Below are 15,978 nucleotides of genomic sequence, written 5' to 3'. Positions count from 1 at the left end.
GAGTAGTGAGTAAAGTAGTGAGTGCAGAGTAGTGAGTAGAGAAGTGAGTAGTGAGTAGAGTAGTGAGTGGAGAGTAGTGAGTAGTGAGTAGAGTAGTGAGTAGTGAGCAGAGTAGTGAGTAGTGAGTGCAGAGTAGTGAGTAGATTAGTAAGTAGAGTAGTGAGTAGAGTAGTGAGTAGTGAGTAGTGAGTAGAGTAGTGAGTAGAGTAGTGAGTAGAGTAGTGAGTAGTGAGCAGAGTAGTGAGTAGTGAATAGAGTAGTGAGTAGTAAGTGCAGAGTAGTGAGTAGAGTAGTGAGTAGTGAGTAGAGTAGTGAGGTGAGTAGAGTAGAGTAGAGAGTAAAGTAGTGAGTGCAGAGTAGTGAGTAGAGTAGTGAGTAGTGAGTAGAATAGTGAGTAGTGAGTAGAGTAGTGAGTAGAAAGTAGTGAGTAGAGTAGTGAGTAGTGAGTAGAGTAGTGAGTAGAGTAGTGAGTAGTGAGTGCAGAGTAGTGAGTAGTGAGTAGAGTAGTGAATAGAGTAGTGAGTAGAGTAGTGAGTAGTGAGTAGTGAGTTGAGTAGTGAGTAGAGTAGTGAGTAGAGTAGAGTAGTGAGTAGAGTAGTGAGTAGAGTAGTGAGTAGAGTAGTGAGTGCAGAGTAGTGAGTAGAGTAGTGAGTAGAGTAGTGAGTAGTGAGTGCAGAGTAGTGAGTAGAGTAGTGAGTAGAGTAGTGAGTAGTGAATAGAGTAGTGAGTAGTGAGTAGAGTAGTGATTAGTGAGTAGAGTAGTGAGTAGAGTAGTGAGTAGTGAGTAGAGTAGTGAGTAGTGAGTAGAGTAGTGAGTAGTGAGTGCAGAGTAGTGAGTAGTGAGTAGAGTAGTGAGTAGAGTAGTGAGTAGTGAGTGCAGAGTAGTGAGTAGAGTAGTGAGTAGAGTAGAGTAGTGAGTAGGACATCACAGGCAGCAGCTGTGCAAGCTTCTTACACTCACAAGGAGACCACAGGCAGCTGAGGTGCAATCTTCTCCCACTCACAAGAACGACATCACAGGCAGCAGCAGTGCAACTTTCTTACACTCACAAGGAGACCACAGGCAGCAGAGGTGCAAGCTTCTCACACTCACAAGAAGGACATCACAGGCAGTAACGGTGCAATATTCTCACACTCACAAGGAGATCACTGGCAGTACACACCACATGAACACACTCCATAACACATAGCAACAATACATTTGCATTTACAATGCCATTAGCTCAAACTCAAATAAATCCGAGCCCGATTGCATTTCCAATTGCTGTTTTCATTAGAAAAGTCAAGGTTGTTCTTATATGGCTAATACGTTAACACTGAAAGTGGTTTCTTTCAATGTAAATGGGCTAAATAACAAGAGAAAGATGCGGGCTATTGAAGCATGGTTAAAAACGGAAAATCCAGGGGCAATTCACCTACAAGAAACACATATCTCGACTATAAATATCTCTGAATTTTCTATGTTCAAAACTTGGGCAGCCTACAGGGGCTTTTCATCGTCCTCTGCCTCCCATAGAGGGACCGCTATATTTATAAATAATAATCTACAAGCAGAGTATATCGACTCTGGTAAAGATCCATTGGGGAGGTGGTGTTGGGTCTCCTACTCTTTTAGATCAAAGTCGCGTCCTCTCATATTTGTGAGTTTTTATGCACCGGTGGAGGACAATGCCAAAGTTTATGAGGAGTTATGTTTATCATTAACCAGGGGGCCGGGAGATCTAATTGTGGGAGGGGATTTTAATATCTTGATGAATCCTCAGATATATTTTACAGTACAAGGGAAGAGACAGACAAAGCCAAGATCTTTTAAGGTTCTGAAAAATTATGAAGCAATATTAAACCTACAAGATCCATGGCGAACAGCGTTTCCGTCTTAAAGGAAATATACGTGTGGATCTGGTCGGTTTTGCTCTTCCTCTCGTATCGATTTTTGCGGGATTTCTCAGGGGTTGGATTTTTTTCAACAAAGATTTTTTTTTCATGGATTTTCGGACCATGCAATGCTGACATTGGAAATCCATTTGGGGACAGGCTTGAGATTACCGAAACGCTGGGTCTTTAATAAGCAATATTTACATGATGTGGAGTGGGTGAAGTTGATGGACATAGAGATTAGACAATTTTTAATTCAGAACACTCAGTCTGCCGCTCCAAATATAGTTTGGGATTCACTTAAAGCTTTTGTGCGGGGGCTAATAATGGGCAAAGACGCAGCCATGGCAAAGAAAGCTAGGCTGGATAAGTCAAAGCTTGAAGTTAAGATTCATGCCCTTAATGAGATCTTTTTACAGGATCCCTCTGTTTCTAGTAAATATCAGCTTGAACAGGCCAAGCATGAGCTCTGCTCCGTTTATAATGCCCAAAGTGAGATCTTTTTCCAACGCTTTCAACAGAAAGCATACGAGGAGAGTAATTTTACCGGCAGACTGTTGGCGTGGCAGGCCAAAGAGCAGGCAGCCGCAAATCAAATTAAGGCATTAAATTGTCCCTTGACAGCAGCTCCTACGGAGGATCCAGGAAAAATTGGAGGTATTCTGCTCGCCCATTATGAGTCTATTTATGGCAAACATCAGAGGGTCGATGACCATCTACTTGCAAATTTCCTCTGTGAAAATCGATCTTCTACTCTTTCAGAAACGGATAAAATCTCTATGGCGAGTACCTTTTCATTGTTAGAGTTGGACGAAGTTGTAAAAAATTTAGCGAATAGTAAGGCCTGTGGTCCAGATGGACTACCTGCGGAATTTTATAAGGTTTTTTTTGAGGCATTAGCAGAATTTCTTTTAGCCTTGATTAATTCTTTATTAGGAGGGGTTGTACCAGAATCTTTTAGGCAGGGGAACATTGTTAGCTTTGCAAAGAAAGGAAAGAATAAGATGGACCCTAATTCTTACCGTCCGATCACGTTGTTGAATTCGGATTATAAAATTGTCACAAAACTTTTATCTCTAAGGTTTAACAGATATGCGGCGAAGTTGATTCATGCTGATCAAAACGGGTTTCTGGCTGGTAGACAATTAGCCACTAATACACATTTTCTCTCAGAAGCTCTGGATTATTTTGAGGCTCAGAAGATTCCGGCACTAGTTTTATTATTAGATGCAGAAAAGGCCTTTGACCTTGTGGTTTGGGAGACATTTTTTTCGATTTTACATTCTTTTAATATCCCACGGTCATTTATATTATTAATCCCGAGATTGTATGAGAATGCTGTGGCTAATGTAATTATTAACTCAGAAGTGGCCGGATCTATAAAAATTAAACGAGGCACAAGGCAAGGGTGCCATTTATCGCCTGTTCTATTTGCCTTTTTTATCGAGCCCCTGGCAACAGCTATTCGGAATTGCACTGATATCTACCCTCCAATTCCAGCAATGCCCAAATTGAAACTATATGCAGATGACATCATGCTGTTAATTAAGCCAACTGTGGAGGTGCAAACTAAGGTCTTCAAGTTGTTTGAAGACTTTGAGGCATTAGGTGGATATCGAATAAATGAAGGCAAGACGGAAGTTATACAATGCGGGAGGGCCGCCGAAAATCTGCATGCCGATATCCAGAGATCTGTTAATCTTAAACCAAAGAGAAACTTGGGGATATTTTTCTCCAAGTCCATTGATGATTTATATAAATTGAACTTTGGTGCACTAATAAAGAAAGTCCAAGGGCTGTTCTCTAGATGGAACATGCTCCCTTTATCTATCATGGGACGCGTTGCTTTGATTAAAATGTCTGTCTTACTGTTATTTAATTTTTTGTTTTCTTCAATCCCGTGCACTTTATCAGGCTCTTTCTTTTCTCAGGTTGAGTCTATGTTTACAGCCTTTATTTGGGAGAAATAGCCTAGCACTTAGCACTTTATATGAAGATTTAGACCAGGGAGGGTTAGCACTCCCCAACCTTAAAAGCTACTATGATGCGTATTTTGCACAATATTTATCCAGGTTTAAGCCTTCACCGCAACCACATTTTTATTGCAACATTCTTATGAATTTAATGTGTAAGGACAGCCAAATTCATTCTCCTCTGCTAATGTTTAGATCTCCGAAGTTGGTGCGTTACAAGTGTCTGCAATGGCTTTTTAAAAGACGGCAGGCCTTTTCTTTAAATATTCCATTCCAGTGATTAACTCAGCCACCTTATAGAAGAAATCCTCCCCCTAGTAGGGGTTAAACAACCCACATATTTGGCATCAAAATGGGCGGTAGCTGGGTATGTTAAAGTATCTGATTTTTTAAAGAATGGCAACTGGGTGACCATAGTAGAAATGTGTCAATTAATTACTAATGATTTTATTCTAATGAACTCTTATGGCACCTTGTATAAATACCTTATGGAAATAAATGTGACCTCTTTTTTGGGACAAAATCAGTTGGTGGAGGAACTGTTAATTAAAGTTTCGAATAAGAAACCAGGGGCTTGGAAGAAGTATTTAGCCTTTGTAAGGGGGGTGGAACTCGAGTCAAAAGCAATTAAGAAATGGTCAGAACATGAAAACTGCAAAATTTCTCCCCATATTTGGACCACTATTAACAGCTTCCGCTGTATGAATCATCCCTCAGCCAACTGGTCACATACTGTGCTGAGCTGCCCAAAAATCAAGGTGTATTGGATAGAGGTATTTGCGTACCTAGAACAGGAATGTAATATACAGCTGGAAGTGAATGATAGGTTAATCTTATTTGGTTTTGACCCCGATCTTACTTTTATAGAGTCAGTGACTAGATTTCTGTATATAACAATGGCAATTGCTAGGTAACTGTTATTACAAAAATGGCGCTCGGAGTCAATTCCGTCGGCCCTGGCATTGGGGTCAGAAGATGAGAAGGGTGAAGAAAAGTGAATACACTATTGCGGCACGAATTGGGGGCCTTAATGAATTCAATAAAATTTGGGGTACCAACGTTGGTTAATAGCCAGAGGCGATGATTGAATTTGTTGCCATGTTGCGGTGGGATGGAACGGGTTTTTAGATCTCGTCGAAAACTTTTCATTGTGTAAATGTTTACAGGGAGTCTGCTCTTTTACCACTTGCTTGTCTTTAACTTCTTCATAGACTGTCAAATAGGTTTAGGATGTGGGTTGTTATGTGATTTATATTGTCAAAAAATCTTTGAGTTTTTGTATGATAGAATGTTGCAATGCATTTATGTTTATGTTTTTAACTCCGGCTTCAATAAAAATAAGTTAAAACATTTTTTTTTAAAATCGAGCATCTGATTGGGCCATCCGTACTTCAAATACAGGGTTTGGCGGGCTCTTTAGCTCATTCCGGATTTATCGGGCCAGACTGAGGATGCTTCGGATAAGATGGAGGAATAGTCTTTGGGACTTTGTGAGGTATGGATTTGGGTATTATATGGGAATTTATGACTATTGAATTTGATGTTTAAGACAGGCTACTAGTAATCATACCGTGGAAAGGGAGCATACTTTATAATTTGGTTCCTATATTAATATAAAAATATTTTCCCAATACAGATTTTTGATGTTATAAAGGATAAAGGATTTCACTTTGAATGGAATTGGCTTATTTGGAAAATATTCACTTATGAAAGGAAGATTTGGATATTAGTGGAGCACAGTGTGGCTTAGATATTGAGATACTGTGCACTTGGAGTTAAGGTGCTATTTTCTTAGAAGATATTTTGTTGTGGTTATATTGACTTTTTGACAGACTGTTATACGCTGGAGCAATATAATAGGGGATGTTCGTAGGTGATTAGGAAAAAGATATTAAGAGTAAAGGATAAAGAAAAAGGTTTTTCTCGGATTGAAGGTGAGAAGCTTTAATTAAACAACTATCTACTTTTATTTAGAAGTATGAATAGCTAGGCCAAACTAAGGGATTTGGTTATGAGCATGAAATTTGGGGGAATTTTAGACCTGTGAATAAAGTATAAGTGGATAATGAGCAATTTTCTAATATAATGTCATGCTTGCTTCTTAATATCAATTTCAATATCTATTTTTGAGATCTCTCCTCGTGTTTATTTAGATTGTTAAATAGGCAGGTCACTAGAACGATATTTTGGAGAGTACCATTCTCACATTGTAAAATATTCATTGTTTGAAATGTGTTCCAAGTACTGGGTTTTGATTATATGTTTTTGCTTTACAGCCCTGATGATGTCCCGGGGGGGACGAAACACGTCGGCTGTAGAAATCATTAATTGTTTTGAAGTTGGATGATATTGATGACTTGACCCTATGCAAAAATAAAGAACAGAATATGAAGCAGACATCATAAGGATCCTTCTTCATTTGGCCTCCAATATTTAATTGTAGAATTTATGTACATATTTGACGTACCTTCTTGAGTATCATTGATTTTTGTGTGACAGTGTGGTTTTTGACGGTGGGCCACGAGAAGTTGAGCATTTCTATTGATACACATTAGAGAAAATAATTCAAGTGATAAGACTCTCCAGTGCACACAGGGTTTGACCCCCATAATCTGGCTTTGGTTTATTGGCTTCACTGAAACCTCTGATGTTTGGTATCAAAAACCTTGTCTTAATAAATCCATACAGATGCCAGTAGGGGATTTATTGTGATATGCACACAGAAGGCTCCTTAGAGGTGCCCCCTTAAAACCTCTCAACCTCTAGTGTGCTGGCGGACTGGTATTGACCAGCCTGCCATCACAGATGGGTTTCTTACCAACTGGAGGCAAGAGCCTGCAATCTCTGAGGTCAGAAACAAATCCTGCGCCACCTGGAGGGGTGGTCACTTCCTCTAAGCAGGATGGCCAGTAATATTCATATCAAATCAGAAGGCTTCAAAGGCCTTTGATATGTGACCTCGGCTTCCCCTAGACAGGGAAAATGCCACCCCCTGCCCAAGCCCCATTTGGCACCAGGAGAGGCAGGAAAATTAGCTAGTCAAATTAGCTAGTCAAGAGGCGTGTTCAGTATCAGGCAAGTTACACCCCCTAAGGTGGGCTACATGAAGTAAACACGAAAAGTACAATTCCAACACCTTAATTTTTGGTGAATTTAGATACACTGGGTTAGGGTTATACCCACTCCCCACATGAATTGTTCAAAGAGTGGGTGTAGGCACCCCTAAGGTAAGTAGCCCATTGGCTACTACCTTAAACCTCCCTTAATGCCCCTAAATTGAGTATTTAGGTGGCATCCCTGACACAAGGAACTCCGATTCAACTGACACAAAAAAAAGAACAAAGAGTGAAAGTGCGAAAACAAAGGACCAGCTGTGGACTTTTTGGCGCCAGACTTGCCCTACCTGCATCTGTCCTGACAATCGCGACAAACCGACTCGTCCTGCCTCTGTGCATCTGCCAAGAACCCAGTGGACTACCAGCACCTCAAAAATTGCCAACAATCTACCTTGGAGTAGAGGAGCTCCCCCCTGCAGTTTGCAGCCACCCAACAAAAAAAGTTTGGTCCATCGTTCTGCTGCCCCCATCCCCAGTTCCACCAACACATCAGCCGCCCAGGAAGAAGTCTCCGTGCTCCAGAAGGTCAGATCCATCTCCCACCAAGTAAGAAAACGCCAGGACCAACCTGAGCCGCACAGCATCAATACCCATGATACCAAACCCCAAAGTTTGTTTGAGTCCAATCCAGACTTCAAGACCGAGCAGCCATTGAGGAACATCAGCACCACAGAGACCCACATTGAGAGTGGCCCAGCTATCCTGTTTTTGTCCCCTCAACCGGTGAGACTGACAACAGTTAGCACATCCCCAGCCAACCTAAAAACTCTGCACCCAAGCACCCCAGTCGGGGCTCCCAAGAACAAACAGTGTTTTCTTGCTCCCAGGGCCCTCATGTTACAAGCCCCCCGCTAGGAGATCCCGGACTTGTCTCCCACTGCAGCCTGTTTATAGGTGCCCACCTTTTTCCTTCGATGTAGCATACAAAGCTACCAACCAAACCAGCACCTCTGCACCTGGATGTCCAGGGCAGATAAAGACTAACTGCTAGTGATGCTTTGGACCTTGTCCTGAAGGTGAACCCCAGAAACCTAGTGCAAGCAACTGTATTCAGTATATGCCTTTTTCCCCCATAGGAAAGCATTACCGTGCAAAAATGCATTTAAGTGAACATTTGAATTAACCTGTAAAAATCGATAACTCAAAAAGTACTAAACTTCATTACAAAGTTCTTGGTGATGAAATTTCTATACAAATATTTTTCTAAACCGGTCTCGGATTTATTCTTGACTGTGTGTCTCATTTATTGCCTCTGTGAGTACAACAAATGCTCAGCACTACCCTCTAATAAGCCTTAACTGCTCACCCACACTACCCCAAAAAGGAGCACTTGGGATTATTACTTATTCCTCTGTAAAGCAATAAGGGCCACCTGGACTCTGCACATTGTTATTCGTTTTGGTGCTCTATATAGAGAGCCAACTTCCTACAGTCACTCATACACATATCCTAATTATAAGCACACATGTTCATACATCCCCAAAGATTATGTTCTCACTGACACACCTTTGTACCGCTTTGGCCGCCATAAGTGTGGCAGGGTATGCTCAGACGTGAGTCCCTTGCTCACTTTGCCACTGGATTCAAGCAAGCCGGGCTGAAGACAGCTGGAATGCCAGAAACCGGTCCACGGAAGCTTGTTTCCGGTCCAGGGAAGACATGGCTTGGCAGTTTGGGCTGGACTGTTCCCATGAGGCACAGGGTCAGACTGATTTGCATATAGCCATGTCTGAACTGGGGTGGCAGAGTGGGCTAAAGAACAGTGATGGATCAAACCCAGATCTGTTGACTGGGTGTGAGTGTTTGATTGGTTCAGATGCTCCGTCCATCACCACCCCCTTTTGTACTGCTCACTGACACACAAGACAGATCTATCATAGTGTTTCTACTCAAATTATTTTGTTCAAATCACAGTATCAGACTTTATGGGCATAAGGCTTAAAGTCAATGAAGATGGGTGTGGGGATGTCTTGTAATATTGTACTAGTTGCTTGGCCTTAAGTTGCTCATGATGATTTTCACTGATCAGAAGTAGCTCTCACTACAGTAAAGGTTATAGACCTCTGATCTAAACCCTCCTCTCAGGATGCAAACTGGAAGATTCGCAAAAAATTAGGAGTACCCAAGGTAATATGATAATTTTGCCAGACTATTCTAGTCATTAAGATTAGTTTCAGGGCCCGGCAGAATCCAACATTACCTAGCAGGTTCTGCAAGGTGTACCAAAAATTGCCCTCTCTGATATCTACATCAGCGTAGTACACCTTGACTCCTGAATACTTAAGGACTCTTGGTTCCCATTGGATACCACGATTCCGCACCGAATCCAGGAGATACTACAGCGTAAGGGAAACCAGATATGCATATCTTTCCCCAGTTTGTACATAACCTAGAGACTCCCCAGAGTTCTTCCAGAATGGCTACACAGCATGAGATCCCAGTTCTGACCTCTGTCAATTATAGAAGGAGGTGTACAGTGAACAACATGCTCCCTATCGGGCAGCGGAACTCAAGAATCCCATCCCTCAAGTTGGAGATTGCTGGTGACAGGCTCAACCGTCAAAGTGAAAAGCATCAGCAAGAGCGGGAAGTACTGCCTGGTCCAGTGAAATAGCTCAAAGGGGTTCGATATGCATTGGCAGACACAAACCCACACCGGTGCATTCGCGTATAGCAGCATCACCCATTTTTGTCGGCCTTCGCCCAGTCACTTCATGATCATAACTGCCTTTACATAATCCCACTTCAAGGTATCTAACGCCTTACGGATGTCAACTGACAGGACTACCACCACTTCAAGGTAAAGTGTTGATGGGGTATCATCCAGAATCCAATAAATTCTTCATAGATTATGTGAGGTGTCCCTTTTCGGGATAAACCTGTTCTGGTCCTCGTGTAGGTGGGGCTGCAGTTGATTAGAGATAAACTTGCTAAGGGTTCTATAGTCTACATTTAACATAGATTATTGCTGGTAGGCCACCACATCCATTAGTCCACCCGCTGTGTTTGGGAAGGAGACTGTGAAGGACTCCCTAGTCGTAGCCAGTAAGCACCTACACGTCAGTGCCTCAGCATACATTTCAGCCAACTTCCTTACCAGGTATGTCGAATAGGTCTGATAGAATTCAACCAGTAAACCATCAGTATTGGGCATTTTACCCCATGCAAAGTTCTTCAGTGCCCTTCTAATATCAGGTTCAGGGATCTTCTGTTAACTGTGGAAGCATCACCCTGATGAGGAAGACATCTAGCACATCTAGCACGGTCTCTGGTGTGGGTGTTTGTGCCCCATACAGGTCCTTATAATGCCACTTATGTATGGTCTGCTGGGTGCACAATACTGTCCCCATCTGGTCCATAATTTGGTTGATAGGGCATCCCCTGTCATCAAGTTGTAACAGCTAAAAGAGCAGCATATGAGGTCTGTCTCCTTCGGTGTGAGCGGAGTTCAGTTAGTCATGTCTATTTAGGACACATGCCTTTCCCGCACCTCACATAAGGTTGGGAGTACATGGGGGTTAACCAGAGGCTCCAACTCCAGATGACGGATATTGCCTTATAGTGTCATCAACTCCACAGAGACTTTTCTACACCACAACTGATTGGCCCAGGGCCCATTGGATTGTAGTCACGTATCACCCGAGGGCCTGTTGTACGAATAAAAGTGGCATCCCTGACACCCAAACCTCAGATCACATCTGCACTTGAGAGAGGACCGATGAAGGACTGTCCTGCTGTTACTTGGACCGGCAAGGAGAGACTGCACGAAAGCCTGGACTGCACCTGCTGATTCTTGGGCTAGAAAAGAGAGGACTGTGCCTGTTGTGCCCTTCTTGAGGAAAAGTTGTCCCGAGCCTCAAACAGATCAAGTGGCTCCAAGATTCAGTTAGCTGACTTCCTGTTACAGCTCCATGGCCACGATAGCTGAAGAAGCCTGCCTTAGCGAGTTGGTAGCCACAATCACTTGACTGCCACTGACTGATGAAGAGCAGCCTGGGAGACCACATCTCAACACTTAAACGTTGCACCAAAGTCTGCTGGACCCAGGACAGTCAATGCAGTGCAGTTTGGTCACCCAAAACGTCCACTAGCCTCAGTTAAAGGGAACCACTGGTTTTGCTATAACTGGAGACCAGTGGCAACTGGTTTTTGGCTGGACTTCAACTGGACTACGAGGGACATCAACCCCTTTGCCAAAGTAGCCCCACAGTGTTTGTGGATGAAGGAGTGGCCCCAAGAAGACACCTGTCACTGGATCAGTATCTAAAGCATCTTCAGCATCTTGTATACCTTGCATCAGTACCACTCCTTTAACATCTATAGTGGTTCGCCCATAGAGCCTGGAATTGGACTGGAGACTGCTTTGACTACAAGGCAACTGTCCTCCCAAGACTTATTGGCTCCTGTGACTTGCTCCCTGACAGAGAGGGTACTCTGCACCAGTCTTGTTTATCAGCAAAGGCGCTGATCTTTGTTTGTCTTTCAATTCGGCACGGTTGCCGGGCGCTCAATTATTCGGTCGGTATTTTCGGCCGACGGGGGAGTGGATGTTTTGAGATCCACGAGATTCCCCAATCATTTTGTTTTCTTCTGAGGAATAACTATTGGCTGCCTCCGTTTCCCCCCCTGAGATTTTATCAGGAATCTAGAGGAATTCGAGAGAGTGACTTTTGGCCTCAGTCCGTTTATTTACCTTGGATAACAAACCATATTCAAGATATTAAGCATTATACTCGGATCAGGAGCATCCAGTACAAAGAGTGTTTATTTGATAAGAGGCATATTATTAGCCTACCTCCTGTTTAACAGTATTTCGAATGGAAAGAAAGGCCAGTAACGTGTGTGTGTATGATTGATGGTGCATTAACCTTTATGTCTCTGGCTCCCTTTGTTAACAGGGGTTTTCCATGAGTGGTAGAGGGCTACGCTCTACCCCTGTGATTCGCAAAGGTGTCTAGACAAGGGTACGTTCTATTGCTCAATAACCTGCTGAGTGATCTCATATGTACTTTGTGGATTGTGTTTCTATGTTGTATTTGTTTTGTATTTATGCGGTGATTGTGCCAAGCTACAAGAGGATAAGCACAGGTTAATTTGAGGTTTGATTGTGCCTCGCCTTGACAGAGATTGTAGTTGCTGCTTAACTAGGATGTTGCACCCCCAACCAGTAGCCCTATTTCCAATGCTCTCATTATAACTCTTAAGGGGGACTTTTATTTAAACCTGCTTGCCTACTGAGTTGCCATGTATATATGATATGGCTCATACAATTCGGACTTGTTGGATCACTGCTGATCGTGCTCTTTGGGTGAAGCCTATATTGGCTTACTACTGATCATGTTTCACACAGTTGCTGAAATTACAAACATAAATTGCATGAAGTAATATATTTTTAATACTAAAAAACGTTAATATAAATATTTTTAAAAAGCAATGCCTATATTGTTTTCCACACCTTTTCCAATGTGCGTGGTAGCAAAGTAACACCTCTTCTCACCCCTATATTTGCTTGACCATGCGGAGACCTCCAGAGGGCTGTCTGATAGGGAACGAGGCAAATAGTTGTACAACATAAAGCTGTCCCTGGGTAAATATCAACAAACGTATTTTCCAATTCTCGGGTACAAGAGACATTACAAAATATTTGCTTGGTGCTAGTTACCCAAGTCATCATTAGGAAGATATTAATGGAAAAAATGTCATTGCTGATACTCATCAATCTACAATTTTATAGACCGTTAATAATCCTACCCTATTCATAATCACAATAATAGGAATTATAAAAAAACGTTATTGCTTTTCAATCATATGAATAATGATCATGTTAATACTAGAAAATTAAACAATTCAAATGTAATTGATGTATACGTTTATAATAAAACCAATACTAACGATAATTGCTTTAACTATAGGTGAATAAAAATGTATGTTTCTTATTATATCATCGAATGTCTACATGAATTATTATTACAGTATACTATGCAACAATACTATTATTGATAACAACAAGGAAAATGGTAACAATTCTGACAGAAATATGAGTATGACATTAATATTTTGATTATAATCGTACGTAAGCTAGCATTAACAGCATTATTAATGGTAACATCACTTTTATAAGAATAATACGCCCCCAGAGGTGCTACTCACATGTACCGTCTCCATGGAGAGTTCCTGCTCACTGTCCTGGCTCTCCCTGTCGCTTTCTTCCTCTTCGGAGCTCCCCCCGCAGCTTGGGGAGCTGCTGCTTTCTCTCTGCATCCAGGAGGCAGGGAGGGGCTGAGGATCCCCAGAGAGTGGTGACAAGGGTGTGTGGACTCGGAGGAACTCATCGGACTGGGCCCAGCCAGGAGTCAAGGCCACTAAAGATGCGGCCATGATTCCGCAGTTGTCGGGGGGCAGGGGGAGATGAGGGAGTACTCCTAAATCCTCCGGTCTGCTCTCCCAAGGGATCACTAATGTCAACACGGCGCCGCCATCTTGTTTACTGCGTGGTCGCCTAGAAACTGGCGTGAGGAGGCGTTACAAAATCGTGGTTGCCATCTTGGAATGGGAAACTCCTTTCTAACACTGTAAACGAAGTGAAATGTTTACTTTTCTTTAAACGATACTCGCTAACAAAACGAGTTGTAACCATTATTTCCACCGCAAAGCACCGTTTCAAACTGATCGTCTAATTTACTTTCCGATCATTCACACTTAAGTTTCAGTGTATTGTAAAGTTGTGGGGGGCACTGAAGCGCTTGCTTACTGGGCACCATATGTGCCTTGAAAAATGTTGTCTTTGTACTGATCCTACGTGAGAACCACCTTAGTCCTCCAGGTAGTGACAGACAGTGGAGTTCTGAACCGTTCACTTCCAAATCATAGATATCAGGTGTGTACGTCTAATTATTTCAATGGAAGTTACACATGACTACAAGACCCAGAATGCATTACGCTATCATATACAAATAAAGGACTGGAAAGTATCCTTAATGACTTGGATGTGACCACCATAAACCTTTGTGGGAAGTGTTTCCATGACATTCTTGATGACCTAACATGACCATTCTGGAATTTGTACTCATGTGTACCATTATAAAACCAGGAGACATAGAACACAAAGCAAACCACCAGAACTGGATGAGTTGCTTATGCATGCATTTGGAAATTCTGTGCGCCTTCTCTGTCAAAGCATTATTTCCAAATTGTCAAACACTAATGACTGAAGCACAGAAAGAAGGAGCACCTAGCGCTGGAAACACATTAGTAAATCATCATCATTATGTGTCAAAAGTTCTAGAGAATGACACTGCTGCGTGCAGGAGCCACTCATACACAGGTGTCTCAGTTTTGCAAGATGGCAGAGTGTGGAGGGATGGGCAAACTGTTTTTTTTTTAAAATTAGGGTGAAACTAAAATATATAACAGGAACAGGGGGCAGGAGAGTCAAAACCATTTGATACAGGGCTGCGCATGCACAACACTTGCGAACAACAAAATTTGCGAACATATGTGACATGAATTTTAAATTCTATTAAGGACACGGAGGCGAGGATTATGCTTCTCATTTCTTTACTTCAGAAAACTCAGCAGCCAATCAGATAATAGTAAAAGAAAATAAACACTACAATACCCATGAACACACATTGGGTATCACATGCTCCACCGACTACATCCTCCTCGGAGACCTAAACTTTCACCTTGGGAACAACAACAACAACAACTACACAACCTTGATCGATAACCTCGCCAACCTCGGACTGAAGCAACTCGTCACAGCGCCCACCCACTCCACCGGCCACACGCTCGACCCCGTCTTCTCCTCAAGCCTGCACGTCTCCGTCAGCCACACCACCGAACTCCTCTGGACTGACCACCGCTGCATCCACTTCGCCTGCCAGAAACCCACCACACCCAACAGATCCCCCGCCGCTGCTGGAGCAAAATTACCGAAGACCAACTACACGTAAACCTCGCTCTCAGCCCACCCACCGAACCCTCCAACACCGACGACGCTGCCCACAGCCTCAGACGCCGGACCGAGGACTGCGCCAACACCCTCGCCCCTCTCAAGAAACCCACCCACAGAGACACCAGCAAGAGGGCCAGCTGGTTCACCCCAGAACTCCTAGTCTCCAAGCAAGCCTGCCGGAAACTAGAGAAGAAATGGCACAGTGAACAAACTCCGGACAGCCACGCAGCACACAAGGGCGCCATCTGCAACCACCACCACCTCATCAGGGCGGCCAAGAGGACCTACTTCAAAGACTGCCTCGACAACAACGCACACAATAGCAAGGAGCTCTTCAACATTGTGAAGGAACTTTCCAACCCCAGCTCCAACACCAACGACATCCCGCCGTCGCAAGCCCTGTGCGACTCCCTCGCCACCTTCTTCCACAGCAAGATAGCAGACATCCGCAACAGCTTCAACACTCAGACAGTTCCAACAGACAGCATCACAACAGACCCTCCGCACACCATCGACCACGACCCCCTGCTGGCCTGGGCCAGCGTGAGAATCAATGACACCATCAAGACCATGCGCACAATCCACTCCAGCTCTCCGTCAGACCCATTCCCGCACCACGTCTTCAACAGAGCAAGCAGGTCCATCGCACCCCACCTGCGCAATGTCATCAATCTCTCCCTCGAGACCACGACCTTGCCAGAGATCTGGAAACATGCCAAGATCAACACCCTACTCAAAAAACCTAAGGCAGACCCAAGAGAGCTTAAGAACTTCCGGCCCATCTCTCTGCTCCCCTTTCCGGCCAAGGTCATTGAGAAAACCGTCAACAGACAGCTAACCCGATACCTCGAAGAAAACAGAATCCTGGACCCTTCCCAGTCAGGGTTCCGCAGCAACCACAGCACCGAGATTGCCCTCATCGCCGCCACCGACATCAGGACCCTGCTGGACAACGGCGAGACCGCAGCACTCATCCTCCTGGACCTCTCTGCCGCCTTCGACACAGGCTGCCACTGCACACTAGACGACCGCCTCCTCGGCGCAGGGATCTGAGACA

General features: G+C 43.5%; 1 protein-coding gene across 1 annotated transcript in view; it reads right to left on the bottom strand.

The window, feature by feature from the left end:
- LRGUK (leucine rich repeats and guanylate kinase domain containing) overlaps positions 1–13,449 on the bottom strand; it is a 336,772-nt gene extending 323,323 nt beyond the window's left edge. The window contains exon 1 of the mRNA XM_078677476.1: positions 13,115–13,449. Coding sequence (XP_078533602.1) covers positions 13,115–13,342 — 228 coding nt within the window. The 5' untranslated portion in view covers positions 13,343–13,449. The remainder of the gene's footprint in view (positions 1–13,114) is intronic.
- Between the last annotated feature and the right edge of the window lie 2,529 nt (positions 13,450–15,978).

Source organism: Lissotriton helveticus, chromosome 1_1 (assembly GCF_964261635.1).
Source record: "Lissotriton helveticus chromosome 1_1, aLisHel1.1, whole genome shotgun sequence".
In the NCBI taxonomy this organism is placed as follows: domain Eukaryota; kingdom Metazoa; phylum Chordata; class Amphibia; order Caudata; family Salamandridae; genus Lissotriton; species Lissotriton helveticus.
Note: the sequence above shows the minus strand (reverse complement) of the source record. Positions and strands in the feature narration are given on the sequence as shown.